General features: G+C 39.2%; 1 protein-coding gene across 11 annotated transcripts in view; it reads left to right on the top strand.

Moving 5' to 3' along the window:
* The window catches only part of LOC129765401 (uncharacterized), a 75,651-nt gene that overhangs the window by 36,523 nt on the left and 21,579 nt on the right, over positions 1-17,549 (top strand). For 10 of the 11 annotated variants that reach the window (XM_055765697.1, XM_055765692.1, XM_055765699.1 and 7 more), the window contains 8 exons: positions 14,908-15,117; positions 15,181-15,303; positions 15,374-15,652; positions 15,711-15,917; positions 15,981-16,091; positions 16,153-16,256; positions 16,373-16,752; positions 16,992-17,134. In XM_055765697.1, the coding sequence (XP_055621672.1) occupies positions 14,908-15,117; positions 15,181-15,303; positions 15,374-15,652; positions 15,711-15,917; positions 15,981-16,091; positions 16,153-16,256; positions 16,373-16,752; positions 16,992-17,134 (1,557 nt within the window). The remainder of the gene's footprint in view (positions 1-14,907; positions 15,118-15,180; positions 15,304-15,373; positions 15,653-15,710; positions 15,918-15,980; positions 16,092-16,152; positions 16,257-16,372; positions 16,753-16,991; positions 17,135-17,549) is intronic. The other variant, XM_055765701.1, reaches the window with a different exon arrangement.

Raw genomic sequence — 17,549 nt, 5'->3', positions numbered from 1 at the left:
GAGAACTTTTTTAGCATTATCTGGTTTAGAGTATGTGAGTAGCTTCCGTTCTTCCGGATAGATGTCTTCCTGCGCTTTCCGATAGAGATAGTTTGCTGCTTCACGTAGATCATCACGTGTTAGCGGAACGCTCTCCGGACTACGTACTGCTACTGTGCCTTTGGAAGATCGTAGCGCACGAGCAGTAACCTGTAAAAGCGTTTTCCATTGAGTGTAATCATTCAGCGTCACAATGCATTGTTTTTTTTCTGTGTGATGAAGCAGCTTCGGACGAAGTTCTTCATTTGTGGGTCCCAACGATGGAAATTCTGGCCATCGGTCTTCAGATTGCCACAGAAAATCTGGTGCTTTAAACCACCGGCTGTCGAAGTCCAAATTTGGCACTCGCTTCCACTTCGTGGCTTCATCTGCCACATTCAAACGAGTGGGAACCCACCGCCATTCGGAAAATTCAGTTGACTCTAGCAGCTCACTAACGCGGAAGGCCACAAACGGACTGTATCGTCGATGGTCGGACTTGAGCCAGCATAGGACATCGCGAGCATCCGTCCAAAAATAGCGTTTGTTGATATTATACGTGTGACCTTGTTGGATATTGCTCGCCAATCGGGAACCAACAACAGCTGCCTGGAGCTCGAGACGCGGAATGGAGGTAAATTTAAGAGGAGCGACTCGACTTTTTGCTCCAATTAGAGCACATTCCACTTGACCGCGTTCCTCGAACCGGAAGTAGCACACTGCAGCGTAGCCTTCTTCACTGGCATCTACGAAAGTGTGGAGTTGGATTTTGGTGCAAAGACCAATTGAGAGAGACAGCCGATAGCAGCGTGGGATCTGCAACGATTCCAGGTTCGGGAGGAAGCGCAGCCAAGTTTGCCACTTTTCCCATTCTCGATCCGCTATACACTCGTCCCAGGACACGCCTGATCTCCACACGTCCTGAAGGAGTACTTTCACGAACATTAGGTAATGTGCAATTATTCCCAGGGGATCATAAATTGACATCATGGTCCGCAGCAATTCACGCTTCGTTGGACGCTTTCCTTCCAGAAGAATTTTCTCATTGCGTTGTGTAAACATTTTGTATGTGAAAGTATCTGAGCTCGTTGACCACCACATACCCAAGACCTTTTCGTTGGCCATCTCAGAGGCGATATCCATGGATTTCTCCGAAACTTGCTCTTCGCCCATGGCTTTGAGTACTTTGCGGGAGTTAGAAACCCAGTTTCGCATTTCGAAACCCGCATGAGAGTGAATTTGTTTCACTTGTTGGGCCAGTTCGATTGCGTCATCTTCCGTCTCTACGCTGGTAAGCATGTCATCCACGTAATGGGCTTTCTGGATAACATCAACTGCTGCTGGGAACTGCGATCGAAACCTCTCGGCATTCACGTTCTTAACGAACTGAGCACAGCTTGGAGAACATGTGGCTCCGAACGACATCACGGCTAGAACGTAAACATCAGGCTCATCTTGCGCATCCTCGGTGCGCCAGAGAAAGCGTAGACAATGTTGATCGTCTTCAATCATCTGCACCTGGTGGAACATCTCTCGGATGTCCCCACCAATGGCCACCAGGTGCTCGCGAAACTTATACAATACTGATGGGATCCGGTCGACTGATCGGGACCTTTAAGAAGAAACGCATTCAGCGATACACCGTTTACCTCTGCTGCCGCGTCCCAAACTATCCGCAACTTGCCGGGCTTGTTCGGGTTGAACACCGGAAAGACCGGTAACTACCGAATCCGATCGCGTGGCTGCTCCAGTTCTTCAAGGGTCAACTTTCGAGCGTATCCCTTTTCCACATAGTCGTTCATCTTATGACGGAGCGCCTTAGCTAGCTCTGGCTCCCGTGCCATCCTCCGCTCTAAGCAAAGAAGTCGTTTCATCGCCATGCTCTTACTGTTCGGCATCCTCACGTCGTCATACTTCCATAGCATGCCTATCCGGTAGCGGTCTTCTTCTAGCGTGGTTAACGAGCGCATCATGTATAAAGCACGCTCGTCGTCACGGCTGATTATTGGTTTTTCGGACTTGATGATCCCCAAACTATCCAAAGGTTTAGACTAGGGATATATTCATGTGAATAAATATGATGAGATTTATAGAAATCGCATCAACCGTTTACACTAGCGTGAACTTCTATAATGAATATATTCATATCTTCGGTGAATTTATTCACCTGAAGTAGAACTGCATCCAACTTTAGTGATTTCTCACCAGTGAGAAATTCCCAAGCGTTTACATATGCTGAATTTATTCAAGTTATATATACCTCGAATAAGTGTATCATATTTATTCTCACCCGTTTACACCTATTTTCACGTGAATAAATCCATCTATAGCTATAGATCTCCCTAATGTAAACCCGCCATAACATATGCATATCGACCTCTCCATGCATCATGAAACAGCAGGATCGTACGGACCACACAAAGCGAAAGATTCATATTCAGCTAATATAGCAGATCCTGATTTTTAAGTCTCAGAGAGTGCAAACTATATGATTATTTAGCTCGATAGAGGCTAAGGGAGGGTAGTCAGATTATATTTTCCATTTTTAACGCCGCTATCCCTTGAAATATGCATATTCATATAGACCGCATAGTTTTACTAGCAACACCGCTCCAGTGAGAAGCAAAAACTCTCGCGTTTTATCTCTTTTCCCATTCGCTGCTCTCCGCAAATGGTGACTGAATGATGACGTAATTTTTCTTGTATCTTTTATTGTTTTGCACTTTTCTGTGCAGTGGGTTTCGCTACAGTAAAATGGGACGATATATGCGGTTCAAACTTGTATGCAGGCTTCGAAAATGGTATGCGATTTTTGATACAGATCGGATATGCAATCAACAGTCTTCGTTCCTCTCTTAGTTTAATCATTAAATGTTACACAAGTGATTACTAACATTCATACAAGTATCTGAATGATCCTCTCATATTTGGTTATATGTTCGTGAGAGTTTACTTGCATAACACATTGTGTATCATTCGATTTTGATCGAAATCCAAACACTGCTTTGAATAGAAAAGACGTGTTCACTCAGCGTCGGGAGATTTCTGTTCTAGACGGAAATTCACATTGGCGATTTTGTCAGATCGGTTAATTGAAAATACGGTGTTTTGTTTATTTGGACTATCAATTCTTTTGAATAAACCTTTGGAAAAGAAGGAAATCTCCCAAATACACGCTTTGAGTCAGTCATTATAAAGAAGATTGTGTGCTAAATTCCGGTAATAGCGACAGCAAGAAAGGATATCCGTAGGTGTCTTGTGATAGCGAGACAGGATATTCGCAAGTGTTATGTGAGACTGGATGTTCGCCGAATTGAATGAGCTGTACCTTGGTCGTGGTACAAGATGTTCGCACAGCTATTGCAAAATAAAATCCGAAAAAAATCTTCTTTTCTTCATAGAACGAGAAAAGAAAGTAGACGGGGGGACGGCCACCCAGGGGGATGGCCACTTTCTAGATTATTTAAACAATCAGCTATTGGACAGTTATAATACATTATCTTAGTTCATTGCATTACCCGTAATTATGTACACCTGTTTTGGCGTGTGTATAGGAGGAATGTTATGATAAAACAACAAAAATAAACTTTTCAGAGGGCGACGAGCACCGATTTATTATTTTGCTCGCTAGAAATTTACGATCTACCTCTGGATAACGAACATCATATCGAGGACCCAGTTAATCCAGCTCAGTGTACTCATGAAGAATGCTGCGGAGATAGCTACCCCACCTATAAAGACCCAGAAACACAAAACAAATTATTACTGTCTCCCACATAAAAGCAGTAGTTGTAGAAAAGCGACGACTAAGACGTATCTGGCAAAATAAACGATCGCCAGAATCCAAAAACCAATTCAATATGGCACAACGTAAATTAAGAAAGCTATTACAAGACGAGAAAGATGAAAAATTTCAGAATTACTTGACTGAATTGTAGCAAATCAAGATACTAATTATTCACTATGGAAGGCAACTAAGAATCTAAAACGACCTCAGTTACAGGTCCCGCCGGTTGGAATGCCCTTTGTTAATTGGGCCAGAAGTGACGATGAGAAAGCAGCAACTTTTGCAAACCATCTTCAAAAAGTTTTCACTCCGAATCAATCGGGACCCAATCAAGAAACGCTCGAATTTTCTGGTGCTACAAACCAAAACAAAATGAAAATCGAACATCGGCTGGTGAGACATATTATCAAAAATCATATCAATGTGAAAAAGTCACCTTGCATCGACCACATCAACGGAAAATGATCAAGGAACTACCTGACCTAGCAATCAACATCTCACGAGAATTTTCAACGCAATGACCCATATAGGATATTTCTCACAAGCATGGAAAATTTCGACCATGGAAAGCCAGGTAAAGACGCACAGAAAGTGGAATCTTATAGACCTATCAGCATTCTTCCAATCTTCTCAAAAGTGTTTGAAAAAATTATCCTAATAAAATCAGCGCCCGAGATTGAAAGATTAATCCCGAATCACCAATTCGGATTCCGAGCAAAACACGACACTATTGAACAAGTGCACCGATTGATAGAAGAAATTCGTAAAGTATATGAAGACCGCGGATATTGCTCAGCGCTTTTTCTTGATGTAGCTCAAGCATTCGATAAAGTCTGGCACGAAGGACTGCTCTATAAAATTAAAAATATGCTACTACAAGTATATGAAATTATGCGTTCTTACCTACTGGGAAGAAAGTTTCATGTTCGGTATAACCAAACACTATCGAAAGAGTGAGTAATATATGCTGGCGTTCCTCAGGGCAGTGTTCTTGGACCAGTTCTCTATCTCATCTACACAGCTGATCTCCCGACCGCGCGGAACTTAATGACTACAACATTCGCAGATGACACAGCTATTCTCAGCAGTCACAAAAAAGAACGATTGCTTCACGGGATCTCCAGGAACACATAACGGTCGTGGAAAAGTGGCTTCAAAAATGGAGAATAAAAGTAAATGAAACAAAATGTGTCCATGTTACGTTCACGCTTAATCAGGACACATGCCCACAAATCAAGTTCAATGGAACTGCAGTACCTCAATCGACTGATATTAAATATCTCGGTGTACACCTAGACCGCCGTCTAACCTGGAAAAAACACATAGAAGCAAAGAAAACGCAATTGAAGTTGCGAGAAAATCAAATGCATTGGCTCATCGGGAGGAAGTCGAAATTAAAACTAGAGTTCAAACTACTTCTATACAAATCCATGCTGAAGCCTATTTGGTATTATGGCTGTCAACTTTGGCAAACAGCTTCAGCAAGTAATATCGAAATAATCGAAAGAGTGCAAAATAAACTGCTAATACAAATTACTGGCGCCCCTTGGTACATCCACAATAGTGTCATACATCGAGACTTAGGTATGGCGACGGTTAAAGAAGAACTTCATAAAACGAGGAGGAAATATGCGGAAAAGGTGAAGAATCATCCAAATCCACTAGCAAGGCGACTCGGTCAACCTATGGTAACACTTCTGAAGAATAAAACCTTAATTATTTGAACATGGTCAAACGTTAGTGTTGTGCTCCAGCACACATGTCAAATTTTAACTGTAAGAATTGATAACAAACGTAATACATTATTATGTTAGAACTGAACGCATAACCAAATATTGTTATTTCCACATCAGGAAGATTCATAAAATGTACGTATGAAAAAAAAAGAAATTTTGTGTTTTAGTGGTGAATGTGTACATGCCTCGTGAAACCAATGTTCTAATAGTAAACACACAGGTCTGTTAACACTTTGCGGACTGCTCACGAGATTTCTCGTGTTTCGCGATCCGTCTATTGCGGATGGATCGCGAAATAAACCGTGTTTTCTACACTTGATGGTAAAATCCTTGGTGTGCCAAGAATCTAACAAGGCCTACTGATGGCTCGCCTTCATCTCATCCACACTGAAGGAAACGATTTCATTCCCGAACATTCCCGGAATACGAACAAATGAAGCGTTCAAGTTTGCCCCAAAAAGTGCGGTCCTTCATATGTTAAGTGTGTGTATATAGAAAACGGCATGGTTTTTTAAGTATTTCATAGAAGTATTGAGGAACTTTTACTCGACTCATACCTTGGTCAAGACGGCCACTATTGTAAGAGATGTGATTTGTCATGAAAGATACCATTTGAACGCACGTAACTGACGAACTCATTGAGAAAATCACACTTCTTGTATTGGTAGTTACAGAACCCAAGGCGCATTCATGATAAATTTGATTTGTTTTCAGATGCCACATATAATAATGTTTTGTTATGATAAGGGTTGCGCATTAAGCACATTATAGGTAATTCAGGGGAAATAACACTTCCCACTCTAGTCACACTTGATCTGTAGTATAATTTTGTCGGAAACAATAACCCTCTATACGGTAGAATCGTGTGGGCTTTGTATCCTTAGCGCTGACCAACGTTACCCCACATGATTTAAGTATCACCATTGTTATATCTTTTTTCATTTATCATACAACATTATGAAACAAAAAGTAAACATCCTGAAAATCAACGTGATTGTGGAAAACATCCTAAATGTCGATGCTGATACAATGAAATGCTTCAATTTAGTATACATTGTGTTTGATTGTACGCCATGCTTAAGGTGGCCGTCGTACCCCGTCCTCCCCTACATCAATACCCTTTTGATTTTTCGCTACACATGCCTGGGCGCGAAATGAAGAAAAGAAGGTGGGAAGGTTCACGGGTTTTGGTTGTGTTAAACTTTGATTGTATTAGTAGCCAGGAAGATAGGAAGTTCACATACCAGTCAGTACCTCAAATGGTTCAAAATTGAATGTGTCAACGAATAACGTTGAAAAAGGATATACAGAAACTAATTACATATTTCCAAAACATATTTTTCGCATTATGAAAAAGAAACAGAATATGTCACTAAAATGTTTAATTTTTTCTTTAATTTCTCCTTATATCATAAATAGTATTCTAATGTCTGCTATGTTTGGATTTTTGAGCAACTTCATGGAAGTTTATCTCTTGTCAGCAATTGTAATTACTTTTTTCATAATGAGGGTGCTGAAAACTTCATTCGTCTAAAACTAAGAGCAAGCAGAAAACTTGTCTCAATCCAGGTCATACGGAGTCAATTAAATTTATTTTTCAAGTGCATTTTACACGAAAAAAAACTTGCAACCTTTTTTCCCATGCACTGTCAAATGTTTATCCGTCAAAGGAACAAAAGTATCTGTGACTCTGACTTTGTTCATTTACGTTTCTGGTCGACGTAACGAGAAGTAAAATTGAATTGAAATTAAGTTTAGCACACCTCAAAAATACAGATATTTCAGTTTCTGCTAAAAAGTCAGTTGGGCCCTTATGACTTTGAACATTGATTTAAGAGAAAAAACTAGTTCGTTCATGTCATTTGCTTATTTGTACTTTTAATAACAACACTTTCCTGTGTAGTGGACTATTATAAGAAAAGTAGCATACATACACAAAATCTGTGACGTCACAGATTTAAAAATCTTCCCACCTTTCATATTCCATCTCGGCCTGGGCGCCCCTCCATGCTATGCGATATTTGACAGTTATTTCTTAAGCTGCATTATGAGAACGCATACTTCTTCTTCCCGCCCACTATTTTTTCTCTATTATAGTGACTTTTAACACATTTCGGCTGGTTCGTCACTTTTACTTCCATTTTGGAAGAATGTCGGGAGTGAGAATTGAACTCGTGATCTCTGCGTGAGAGGTATGTATGCTACCACTACGCCAAATCGCCTCCACTTCCCGCGCACTTTTCAATATTCACCCGAAACCTGAAATTAAATTTATATAAAAATGTAAATACTCACCTACCCGACGCACTCACCACACCTAAAATATAAGATACACTAAATGAAATACTTACCAGTTTTGACGTAGAACCACAACTTTCATTAAGGGTATCAAATCAGAAAACAGGTCACGTTTTTATGGAATAAAGTTAACGTTAATAACTATTTTTGCCGCTAACGGATTTTGGCGGTTTACATACCGAACGAATCGGAAATTCCCTAAGATTTGTTTGTTATGCTATAAATTACAATTCCCTGGTGTGTAAACGGTTTAAATTGATGAAAAATAGAAGCATTTCCATTTCCCCATACATTTGTTCTGCCGATTTGTGAGCTTCCCAATCCTTGCCGTCAATAACGAGCAACGAAGGGTAATGGTAAACGGTGAACAAAGAAAAGAAGAAGATTAAGAACAAACGGGAATATTTGCCAAGAACATCAGTATCGTTCTAGATACGACGCAATGAATATCGCTTGTTTTTCTTTGTTTTGCGTCATCCATATTTTACGTAATGACCGGATTCAGCGGTGGACGCGACCGAATCACTCACTCGCTGATGTCTCTGGCATTGCAATCATTAAACTAACGCTATTCATCAAGGTTCTGAACTAAACAATTGTGGGGGGAAATCATCAAACTAAGCTATCATCGGCTCACCGAGAAAATTATTGTTCATGAATGTTGTGTGTGATTTGGTTTCGCTTGACAGTACCAAAACTATCTCCACCAGGGATGACAGCTAAGCTGATCGAGACCGGAAATAATAATAGAGAGGGGAATCTGTTGAGAAGAGCGCAAAGCGGAGATAAGTGTGTATGTGTAAAATAATATCCGAAGTTATTAACAAGCGTCTTAAATAAAATAACAGTGTAGCTCCAATAATTTTTTTACATGCCGCACACACTGTGCGAACGCAAGGACTCACAGAACACAAGAGAAAACAAAATGAGTAGACAAATAAAAACGAATCAGAACTGAAGTGAAAGCGAATGGAAGAATTTTAGTGGTTTTAATCGCGAAAAATAAGTTATTTGAAAATTCTGTGGAGGTGTTTCGAGTCGGTTTCGCGTTTGCTAAAAGTGGTTAAAATACCGGAGAAAAGAAGGTGCCGCAATTGATAAAGTGTACTGCGGCAATCAGTGCTTGAACACCCACCGTGGCCAAGCTGAGCCATATTTTACTGGAATGAAAGAGACGGCTAGTCTGGTTTACACCAATCGTTAAAATTGCACTAACCGTGCACCGTTCGGACCAGTGAGAATCGACCTGTTATATTTTTCGAGCTCATTCATATCGATTATCGTCGCGTTTCTCAGAGAGCGAAGGAGTCAATTCTTTACGCTGTTACGGTTTAGAAAAAGTCACAACAAAATAGAACCATCTATCGTAAGAATGTAATTTGAAAGTAAATTCAATCCTATAATCATACTCATACATGCCCAAGTCCCATAACTACGTACCTACCTGTGAGGCATTGCATGCTCCCAACGAAATTTAAAAAGAAAATCATTGTGAGAATCAACAATCCCAACAATTAATCTTTACAACAAAATATAGTTGACTGTCGTGGGCAATCTTATAACAATGGTGCCAATATGACGGGGAGGAAAAATTGTTCACAAGCGGATCCTGGGTAACAATCTAGTTCATTTCATTTCCTGTAGAGATGAAGGAATCATCTAAACATGCCGTTCAGTACCCAAATGATAAGTGTATTCAACTTGATATCCCGGACAATTTTAAAGCTACTCAATCATGGAAAACGAAAAAAAACTGGAAACTGCACAACCCATTATTCTTTAGACGTTGATACAGAGGCACTTGTAGCAGAGGTGAAAGTGTTCAAGACGCAGATCTATTCCCTGACACCTTCGGCATCTTTAGGCATCTTGAACATTATTCTCAGATATTCTCCCGACGCAGTTTATCCTTACATCGAGACGGCGGTACGAATTTTCCTGACGCTTTCAATTACAGTGGCAATTAATTTTTATTCCTTTTAAGTTGGCTGAAACTGCGTACGCACCAGTTTCAGCCAACTTAAAAGGAATAAAAATTAATTACGTTCTGAAAAGAACCAAGACCGACCCAATGGCTTGGCAATTCTTTCGATCGAGAAAGAATTGCTAGCATACCTTGATTTAGATGCAAATTTTGCTTCAGTTAAAGCACACAATGCAAATATTTGACTGGAGAATAAGCGAAGCTGGTAATAACATTTCCTGCCTTCTAAATATAAATAAACTGCTCGAAGTGCACATTGGTATTAGTGAGTAGTTCCGCTCTCGTTTTTAAAACTTTGAACTTACACCCCTTTACAAAAATGAAAGATGTAGTCCTATGTCAAAACATTCACATTTTCGGGGTACAATGGGGAACAATTAAAAACACAAATAATTGATTATGACACGTTAAGGCGAATGAATCGCAATGTTTAAAGCCTCTTTAACACAAACAAGTTCAAATATGTCACGTAAAAATGAGTGAGAGTAGCCCCTCTATCACGTTTATCACGTTTTCCCTAAACCTGACGCATAATTTGTCTCAAAGTTTCAAAACCCCTTGCCCCTTTTAAAGAGTGGCACAATTCATGGATACCCAATTGAATGGAAAAGAAGGGATCCATTTTCTCCTTCGCTATCGCCGATCCTCTCTCGTAATCCTTGCTGTATCCTATCAAGCCCGATTTTACAAAAATTAGACATTAATTGTATTTACTTCCCTACTTTACAAAAATATTCCTTACTAAACAAATTTACAAAAAAAAGTGACAATATTAAAAAAAACATAATATTTAGTAAAAAAAAACTAACTCAACTGTAACAAACGGTTACAATACTCATAAATGTTTAGGCATAATTCTAGCGCATACCGAACATAAGATGCCTGTTTTGTTCAGAAAACTATGAAACGTTCTGGACTACATTTTTACAAAGTGCAGAAGACATCAATTCTGCGCTTCGTAAAATTGTAGGCCATTTGAGAATGAAGAGCAAAATAAAGAGTGGAATGATCAAAATTTCTTCTTCTTCTTCTTCAATGGCACTAACGTTCCTAGAGGAACTTCGCCGTCTCAACGTAGTATTACTTGCGTAATTTTTATTAGTACTTAGTTGAGATTTCTATGCCAAATAACACGCCTTGAATGCATTCTGAGTGGCAAGCTCTAGAATACGCGTGATCACAGTGCAAGTCGGAGGAAATTTCTTTGACGAAAAATTCCCCCGACCAGAACGGGAATCGAACCCGAACACCCGGCATGTTAGTTATGACGCTAACCACTCGGCCAAGGGAGCACAAATCAAAATTTAGTCACGTTGAATTTGACGCGTTTCTTTTGTATGTGCTTTTAAAGATCATGAACACCACTCATTTTGTAGGTAAGTGCGTGTAGAATGATTCTTCTTTATTTGAATTTGACGTTTGCTCAGTTCAGATAATGGCGCTCTCAAAATGGCAAAATGGTTCAGTTCTCAAAATGGCGTCCAAGAAAGATGAGCAACGCTTGAAAATATGGTTGCAAAACAAAAAAAAAACAAAGCGAAGTTGGCAAAATTGGACTTCAAGCAGCTTGCGGGACCGGAGTTTTACAAGGAAACTGGAATAACAAAGGTGGCAGTCATCTCCCAGACCATGAAACCACCCAAGTTCCCCTAAAAAATAACTGATTTGGTAGGCCATCTGCGGTTGGAAGCGATATTTTCATTGCGACCGGAACCAGGATATAGACGTCAAGGAATACCTGGCGAAACGCCGGTTATCTTTTCTCATCAAACACGACAAACCCATTCTGTTAGTGCATTCTGTTATTATAGAAAAATATAGGAGTTTGTGTCCAAGACACGACCGCATCGTTGACGTAGAATTACGCTGTAGTTTAATTCAAGTCGCTTGTTTATAACTGAGAATATTATTTTATAATGCTACGAAATTTTAGAAATAACCATTCTACCAGTTTGGTCGCCCTGAAATATTTTTTTATTGTAGAATCATTTGATGATTATTGTTTGATGATTCATTCTTGTCCTCGCAGAATAATACATGTTCGAGATAAGCGCAGTTATCATCCTTAGTGGAGAAAGTTTTGCTACTGACAAGCGAAACCAAATCACATACAAAATTCCAGAACGACATTTACTTTCTTGGTGACTAAATAAACCAAATAAACTCTTTCTGTCAATCTCAACAACCTCGAAAAGAGTAGCATTGCTTCATTATGACCAAGTTAGCGCAAATGCAATCCTAGTTGAAGGGAGTTTTACAACTGGCACAAGAACCTAAATAAATTAATAACTTATAATAACATGTTGAATAACTTAGTTTTCCCCAAATAGTTTTTTGGTACACAACCTTAACACCTGCTTCACCATAGCGTCAGTTCAATGCATTGATACAATGTCAAAGGCATCAACTAAGCCTTTATGATGATAGAAAACAAACAATGTTAACTGCTTGGAAAAGGCTGAATATTTGCCTCAGCAGGGATTCATTATTAATACCCTAGGGTGAATAATTTTCTCCCGCTATCGAAGCAATTAAATATACACACACTTATCTCCGTTTTGCGCTCTTCTCAACAGAAGCCCTGTCTGTTAATATTGTCAGTCTAGATTAGCTTAGCTGTCATCCTTTGTGGAGAGAGTTTTGCAAGCGTCATGCGAAACCAAATCACTAGCTTGACAATTCCCCACACAATTGTATAGCTCAAAACATTAATGCAATGGCGTCAGTTTGATGCACATGCTAGAGACATCAGCGAGCCAGTAATTTGGTCGCGTCCACAGCTTAATCCGAAACTAAGACATGTGAGAATTTAAACTTCTTCAGTTCATTCGTCTCTAACCTTCAAAAAGGCCCTTGGAAAACTTTACTTTTTCCTCGTATTACTCCTCCACCCCCATTGCCTTGAAAAGGCATTCGATCCCTCACCGTCCAGCTCGCCCAGCAACGATGTTGAAACGAATGAAATTTTGCCTCAGCGAGATCCACTGTTTATACTCTAGGCAAATATTCCTCTTCGTTCTTCTTCTTTTCCTTTCTTCACGGAGACTTCAAGTCTTACGATTTCCCCTTCTTCTTCTTCTTTTTTGACTTTAAGAGAGTTTAAACTTTTCAGTTCATTCGCCTCTAGGAAGATTTCCCCTTCGTTGCTCGTCGATAAGTTGCCTGTTATGGACAGCTCTGTTCGGGAAAGCACACAAAAAGACAGAACAAATGTATGGGAAAAAGGAAATGCTTATAGTATTCATGAATTTTGACCATTCACACACCATGGGATTGTAATGTATAGCATATCAAACAAATCTTAGGGAATTTCCGATTCGTTTGGTATGTAAATCGCCAAAATCCGTTCGCGGCAAAAATAGTTATTAACGTTAACTTTATTTCATAAAAACGTGACCTGTTTTCTGATTTGGCAACCTTAATGAAAGACGTAGTTCTACGTCAAAAAGGGGATGGAATGATATGCCGAGAATAACGTGATGGTGGTGTCAAATGATCACAACACTCCCATCAACCCCATAGAAAGATATTGGACCATCGTCAAACAGAACTTAACGATGACGTAAAAAACGGCGGAATGCAAAAGATATTTCAAAGCAAACTGGGATTCTGTAGCTTTAGTTGGTGTTATCCTCATCTATACCTCGTTTTTTCTTTGGAGCACACCTATTGTGCCAAATCATTGCCAAACAAGATTCACAAATTCGCATTGTAGCATCCAACGGATGGGTATATCCCAGTAAACGTATCGTCTCTATTACTGTTGATGTTAACCGACGTAGTTTATTACGGTTACACTTGGGGTTGTTAATACCAGCACTGCATTTGCAATCCTTGCAAATCCTGGAGATCTCGGCTTGACTCATGTTGCTAAATAATGTCACGCTTTTCTTTGTTGAATTCTGATGTTTACGCAGAAACGAATAAATGCTATTTCTTTTCCGCCACTTTACATTTATGGTCACGACTGGTAATTTTCAAACAACTGCAGAGCCATTTTATTCATCCGTTAGGTATCTCTACAATCCATTTATTATTATCATATCTATAGTGACTTACAGTAACTCTTAATAGATACCTAAATCTACAACAACTATTCGATACCTGACCGACCGATCAAGAGATTTTTGGCAGATGGCTATTGTTTGAGAGCTGTCGTTGCTCTCTGAATTGAAACACATTGTATTTGACTACAAAAACAGGCTGAAAACTGTACTTTTGCATCCAAGAGTCACCATCAGACCATTTCTACCTGTTTTCTGATTTTTTCTATAACTGTACACCCAAAAAAAGATTGAAAATTTTCGACAAAAAATCATGAAAAAGTTTTGGTTGGATAAACTTTTTTGCCTTAAATATGCACAAGTTGCGATGTATGGAAGATTTGTGGGGCAAATATTTATCTACCATTTCATTAAAATTTGAGATGTCCATTTTAAAAAAATTAGACTTTTAGTTTTTGAAATGGATTTTTTCAGTGTAGAATTTCAAAAAATATTTTTTCAGAATTTTTTTCTGAAAATTCAATTATTTTCTTAAAACTCTTACATTGATCACTTTTTGTAGGACTTTTTCGAGTAAAAAAGTTTGGATAGATACTTGGAACGTTTTTTGCACAAAATTTGATAGGTGGGGAGAAAAGGAAAATGCGAGTATTTGAATTGAGAGAGGAAATTTAATAGATAATAATAATAATAAAGCAATTCATCACTAATTACTAGTGCTTTATTTTCTGAATGTTCTAAGCGAATCCGATGAAAAGGTGTAATTTTGGTGACCAAACTTATGTGTAAAATTTTATCTTTTTCTATTTATCTTTTCGATATATTTTCTTTTCTTCTTACGAAATCGACAAACATGTACTCCACACTTATTTGCTTTGAAAATACAAATTATATTACACTCGAGGAAGAATTCATCTAGCATGAAAGTGTAAAAAAATATGTGCTATGCTGTCTTATGACAAAAAGAACTATTATTTAAAACATAATATTTGAGTAATGAAAATAACACTCGAAAACAATGAAAATATTTGAAACACAGTTTGTTCGACATAAATTCACATTCCACGTATTTCATTTCAGGATATTCTCCTCGCACAAGCTAAAAATGGCGCCTTGGGTGGTGGCGCCCGCGTTGGTGGTGGCAGTGGAGGTGCAGCCTTTGCCCAGAAATCAGGTGTCGGTGGTGCTACAATTGCTCGGAAACGAATTTCCCGTAAAAGTCCCGGTCCCGAGCTAACGCAGAAAAAACGAACGATAATTCCTCCGTCCAACATCAACGGATCGGATATGGTAATGACAATGCTTTAATGAAAATGAAGCTAAGAAAATAATGAGCTATTTGTGTTGTAACAGCAATCAGTGCAATGGGCCATTCATCTGTTCAGGTGGCTCTACTCTGATCTGGTCGTCGTAAACAAACTGCTGCAGGACTGGATTGGTACTGTCAATACGGCTTTATTGTCCTATGTTGAAAAGGTAATTGCAAACACGCATTCCATCGACATCTTGCAACACTAACTCGACTCTCTATCACACTGTTTTACAGCATGAAATGATCGTGGAAGTGGTTCGTGTACTACCGGAGAGTCTGCCCCCTCAAATGTCCAGCATTCTATGTGAACCAGCAGAGCAGCCGAATGAGGTGGAACTCATGTTTGACCTTGAAACCACTCCAGTTCTGCAGATCAAGGCGTTTAAGTCGACCAATCAGAAGACAGACGTTTCGCACTACAAAGCGACCGTCTCTCGATTGAAGACCCGTATGAGCGTGATCATTAACTTTTTCGCGCTCAAGGGTGAAATGAAGGTGGAAGGATTCCCTGACGTGAGTCGCAACTTTACCTGACATGTTTGGTGAAATGAGTGTATATAAAATTTTGTAGATTAAAATCCATCTCAATACCATCGGGCCACTGAAAACGGCCAATGCACAAGATGAGAAAAAGCAAAACGATACAATAATCGAACTGCTGACATCCTCCATTAGGGACGTCGTATATCCGATCGATTTCTCTATCTACTCAACCTGTCCACGATTGATGGGTGAGGAACCAGAGGAAATGATGCCACTCGATTACTCAGGTTATTCGGTAAGTTACTGTTTTTTTTCTTCTCTCGGAAAGCAACCCCATTCGATGTGGTCTTTTTTTCAGCAATATAACGACAATTATCGTTCGTATCAAGATGATGCGTTTAGCTCTAATACAATTACATCACCAAAGAAACTTCTAGTCAAAATTGTGAAAGCCGAAAGACTCTTGCAGGTATCTATAACATTTGTGTATTGTATCTGAACCCAAACACCAATTGTTTACGATTATGTAGTGCTCTCAACCATGCTGTGTTGTTGAAATGGACGAACCAGCACAAAAACACCAAACGGTTGGGAAAATGGGACCGAATCCATTTTGGGACGAGACCTTCCTTTTGTAAGTAACCGTTGAAATGAATCGCTCGATCGTTTCATGTTAGTTAAAGATCCATTCCATTGCGCCAGTATTCCCTCTACCAATACTATTTTCTTTCTTTTTATCGATCATTGTAGTGACTTGTCGAACCATTCTTCCGAGCTTCTGTTCGAAGTGTATGACACTGTAGCCGTAGGTAATGATAATAATCCTATCGTTGGTGCATTATTAGAGCCATCCGTAGTGGACGCCCCTGTGGCGTCATCGTTAGATGCTATCGAGAGTGCTGCTGATGATCAGATTTCCGAGTTGCATGATGAAAATAATACCCCTTCTAAAGATAACAACCTAAACATGACCGACCTTAACCCAGAGCGAAGCTCCAACAGCCCTGAGACGCTAGCCGGCGATGACGCTAGTAGTCAGCCCGAGAGCAACGCACAAACTGATAAAACTAATGAACATACTGATCCAGCTACTACTGTTGTTGATAACCCTAAGAAAAAACGCATTAAGTGTGAGTGGATTGATGTTTGTTCTAACTTCCTTTTTTGCTGTTTTAATCTAGAAATAACGTTAACCCATTTAAATTCTCTATTAATTATTCACTAATCGCATTGCAATGTAAAAAGTACTTCGTATAAGCGTAAATAGAACACTTAAAATGCATGATTTTCGTAATACATTGCTTATGTACAACTACGCGTACACTTGAAATCATCGTTTCGATACTGAAAAGAAAATATTTATTTGCAGCATCTGGCGGTTTCCAAAAATTTCTGGGCCTCGGACTGGTCGGTATCGATGAGCTAGCGGATGGGCCGGCTTCGACGCAAACTTTAGAGCTTCAACCAAGACCATATGAGACGGAAAATATTACCGGTACATTGACAGTTGAGGTACGTTTGTTCTTTATCTATGATTTTCAACCTGTAGTATTGAAATCCATTTGTCATCAAATAATAAATTGAACGTTTGCATGCCATATACATATACTTGAAGCTGTTACTCCCTGTTTCGATAAGCTACTAGTTTTTGGCCTGAATGATGAAGGATTAAGTGCACACTGATTATGTTCTAACTTCGAAAGTAATGATTTTTTGAAAAAAGTTTTTAAATAAGTTTTTTCAAAAAACAAAAAAGTTGATTTTTCGGACCACCATAAAATGGAAACAGTATTTTTTTATTTTTTCATCAGGGGTGACCCCTGATGAAAAAATAAAAAAATACTGGTCTAATGCTTTGCGAGGAAGAACAAAATTACCACTTTCCATGAAAATCTGAGAACCACTATATCGGTTTGATATGGAATGG

The sequence above is a fragment of the Toxorhynchites rutilus genome, chromosome 2 (assembly GCF_029784135.1).
Source record: "Toxorhynchites rutilus septentrionalis strain SRP chromosome 2, ASM2978413v1, whole genome shotgun sequence".
In the NCBI taxonomy this organism is placed as follows: domain Eukaryota; kingdom Metazoa; phylum Arthropoda; class Insecta; order Diptera; family Culicidae; genus Toxorhynchites; species Toxorhynchites rutilus.
The sequence above is the reverse complement of the archived record's forward strand: the minus strand, read 5'-3'. Positions and strand labels throughout refer to the sequence as shown.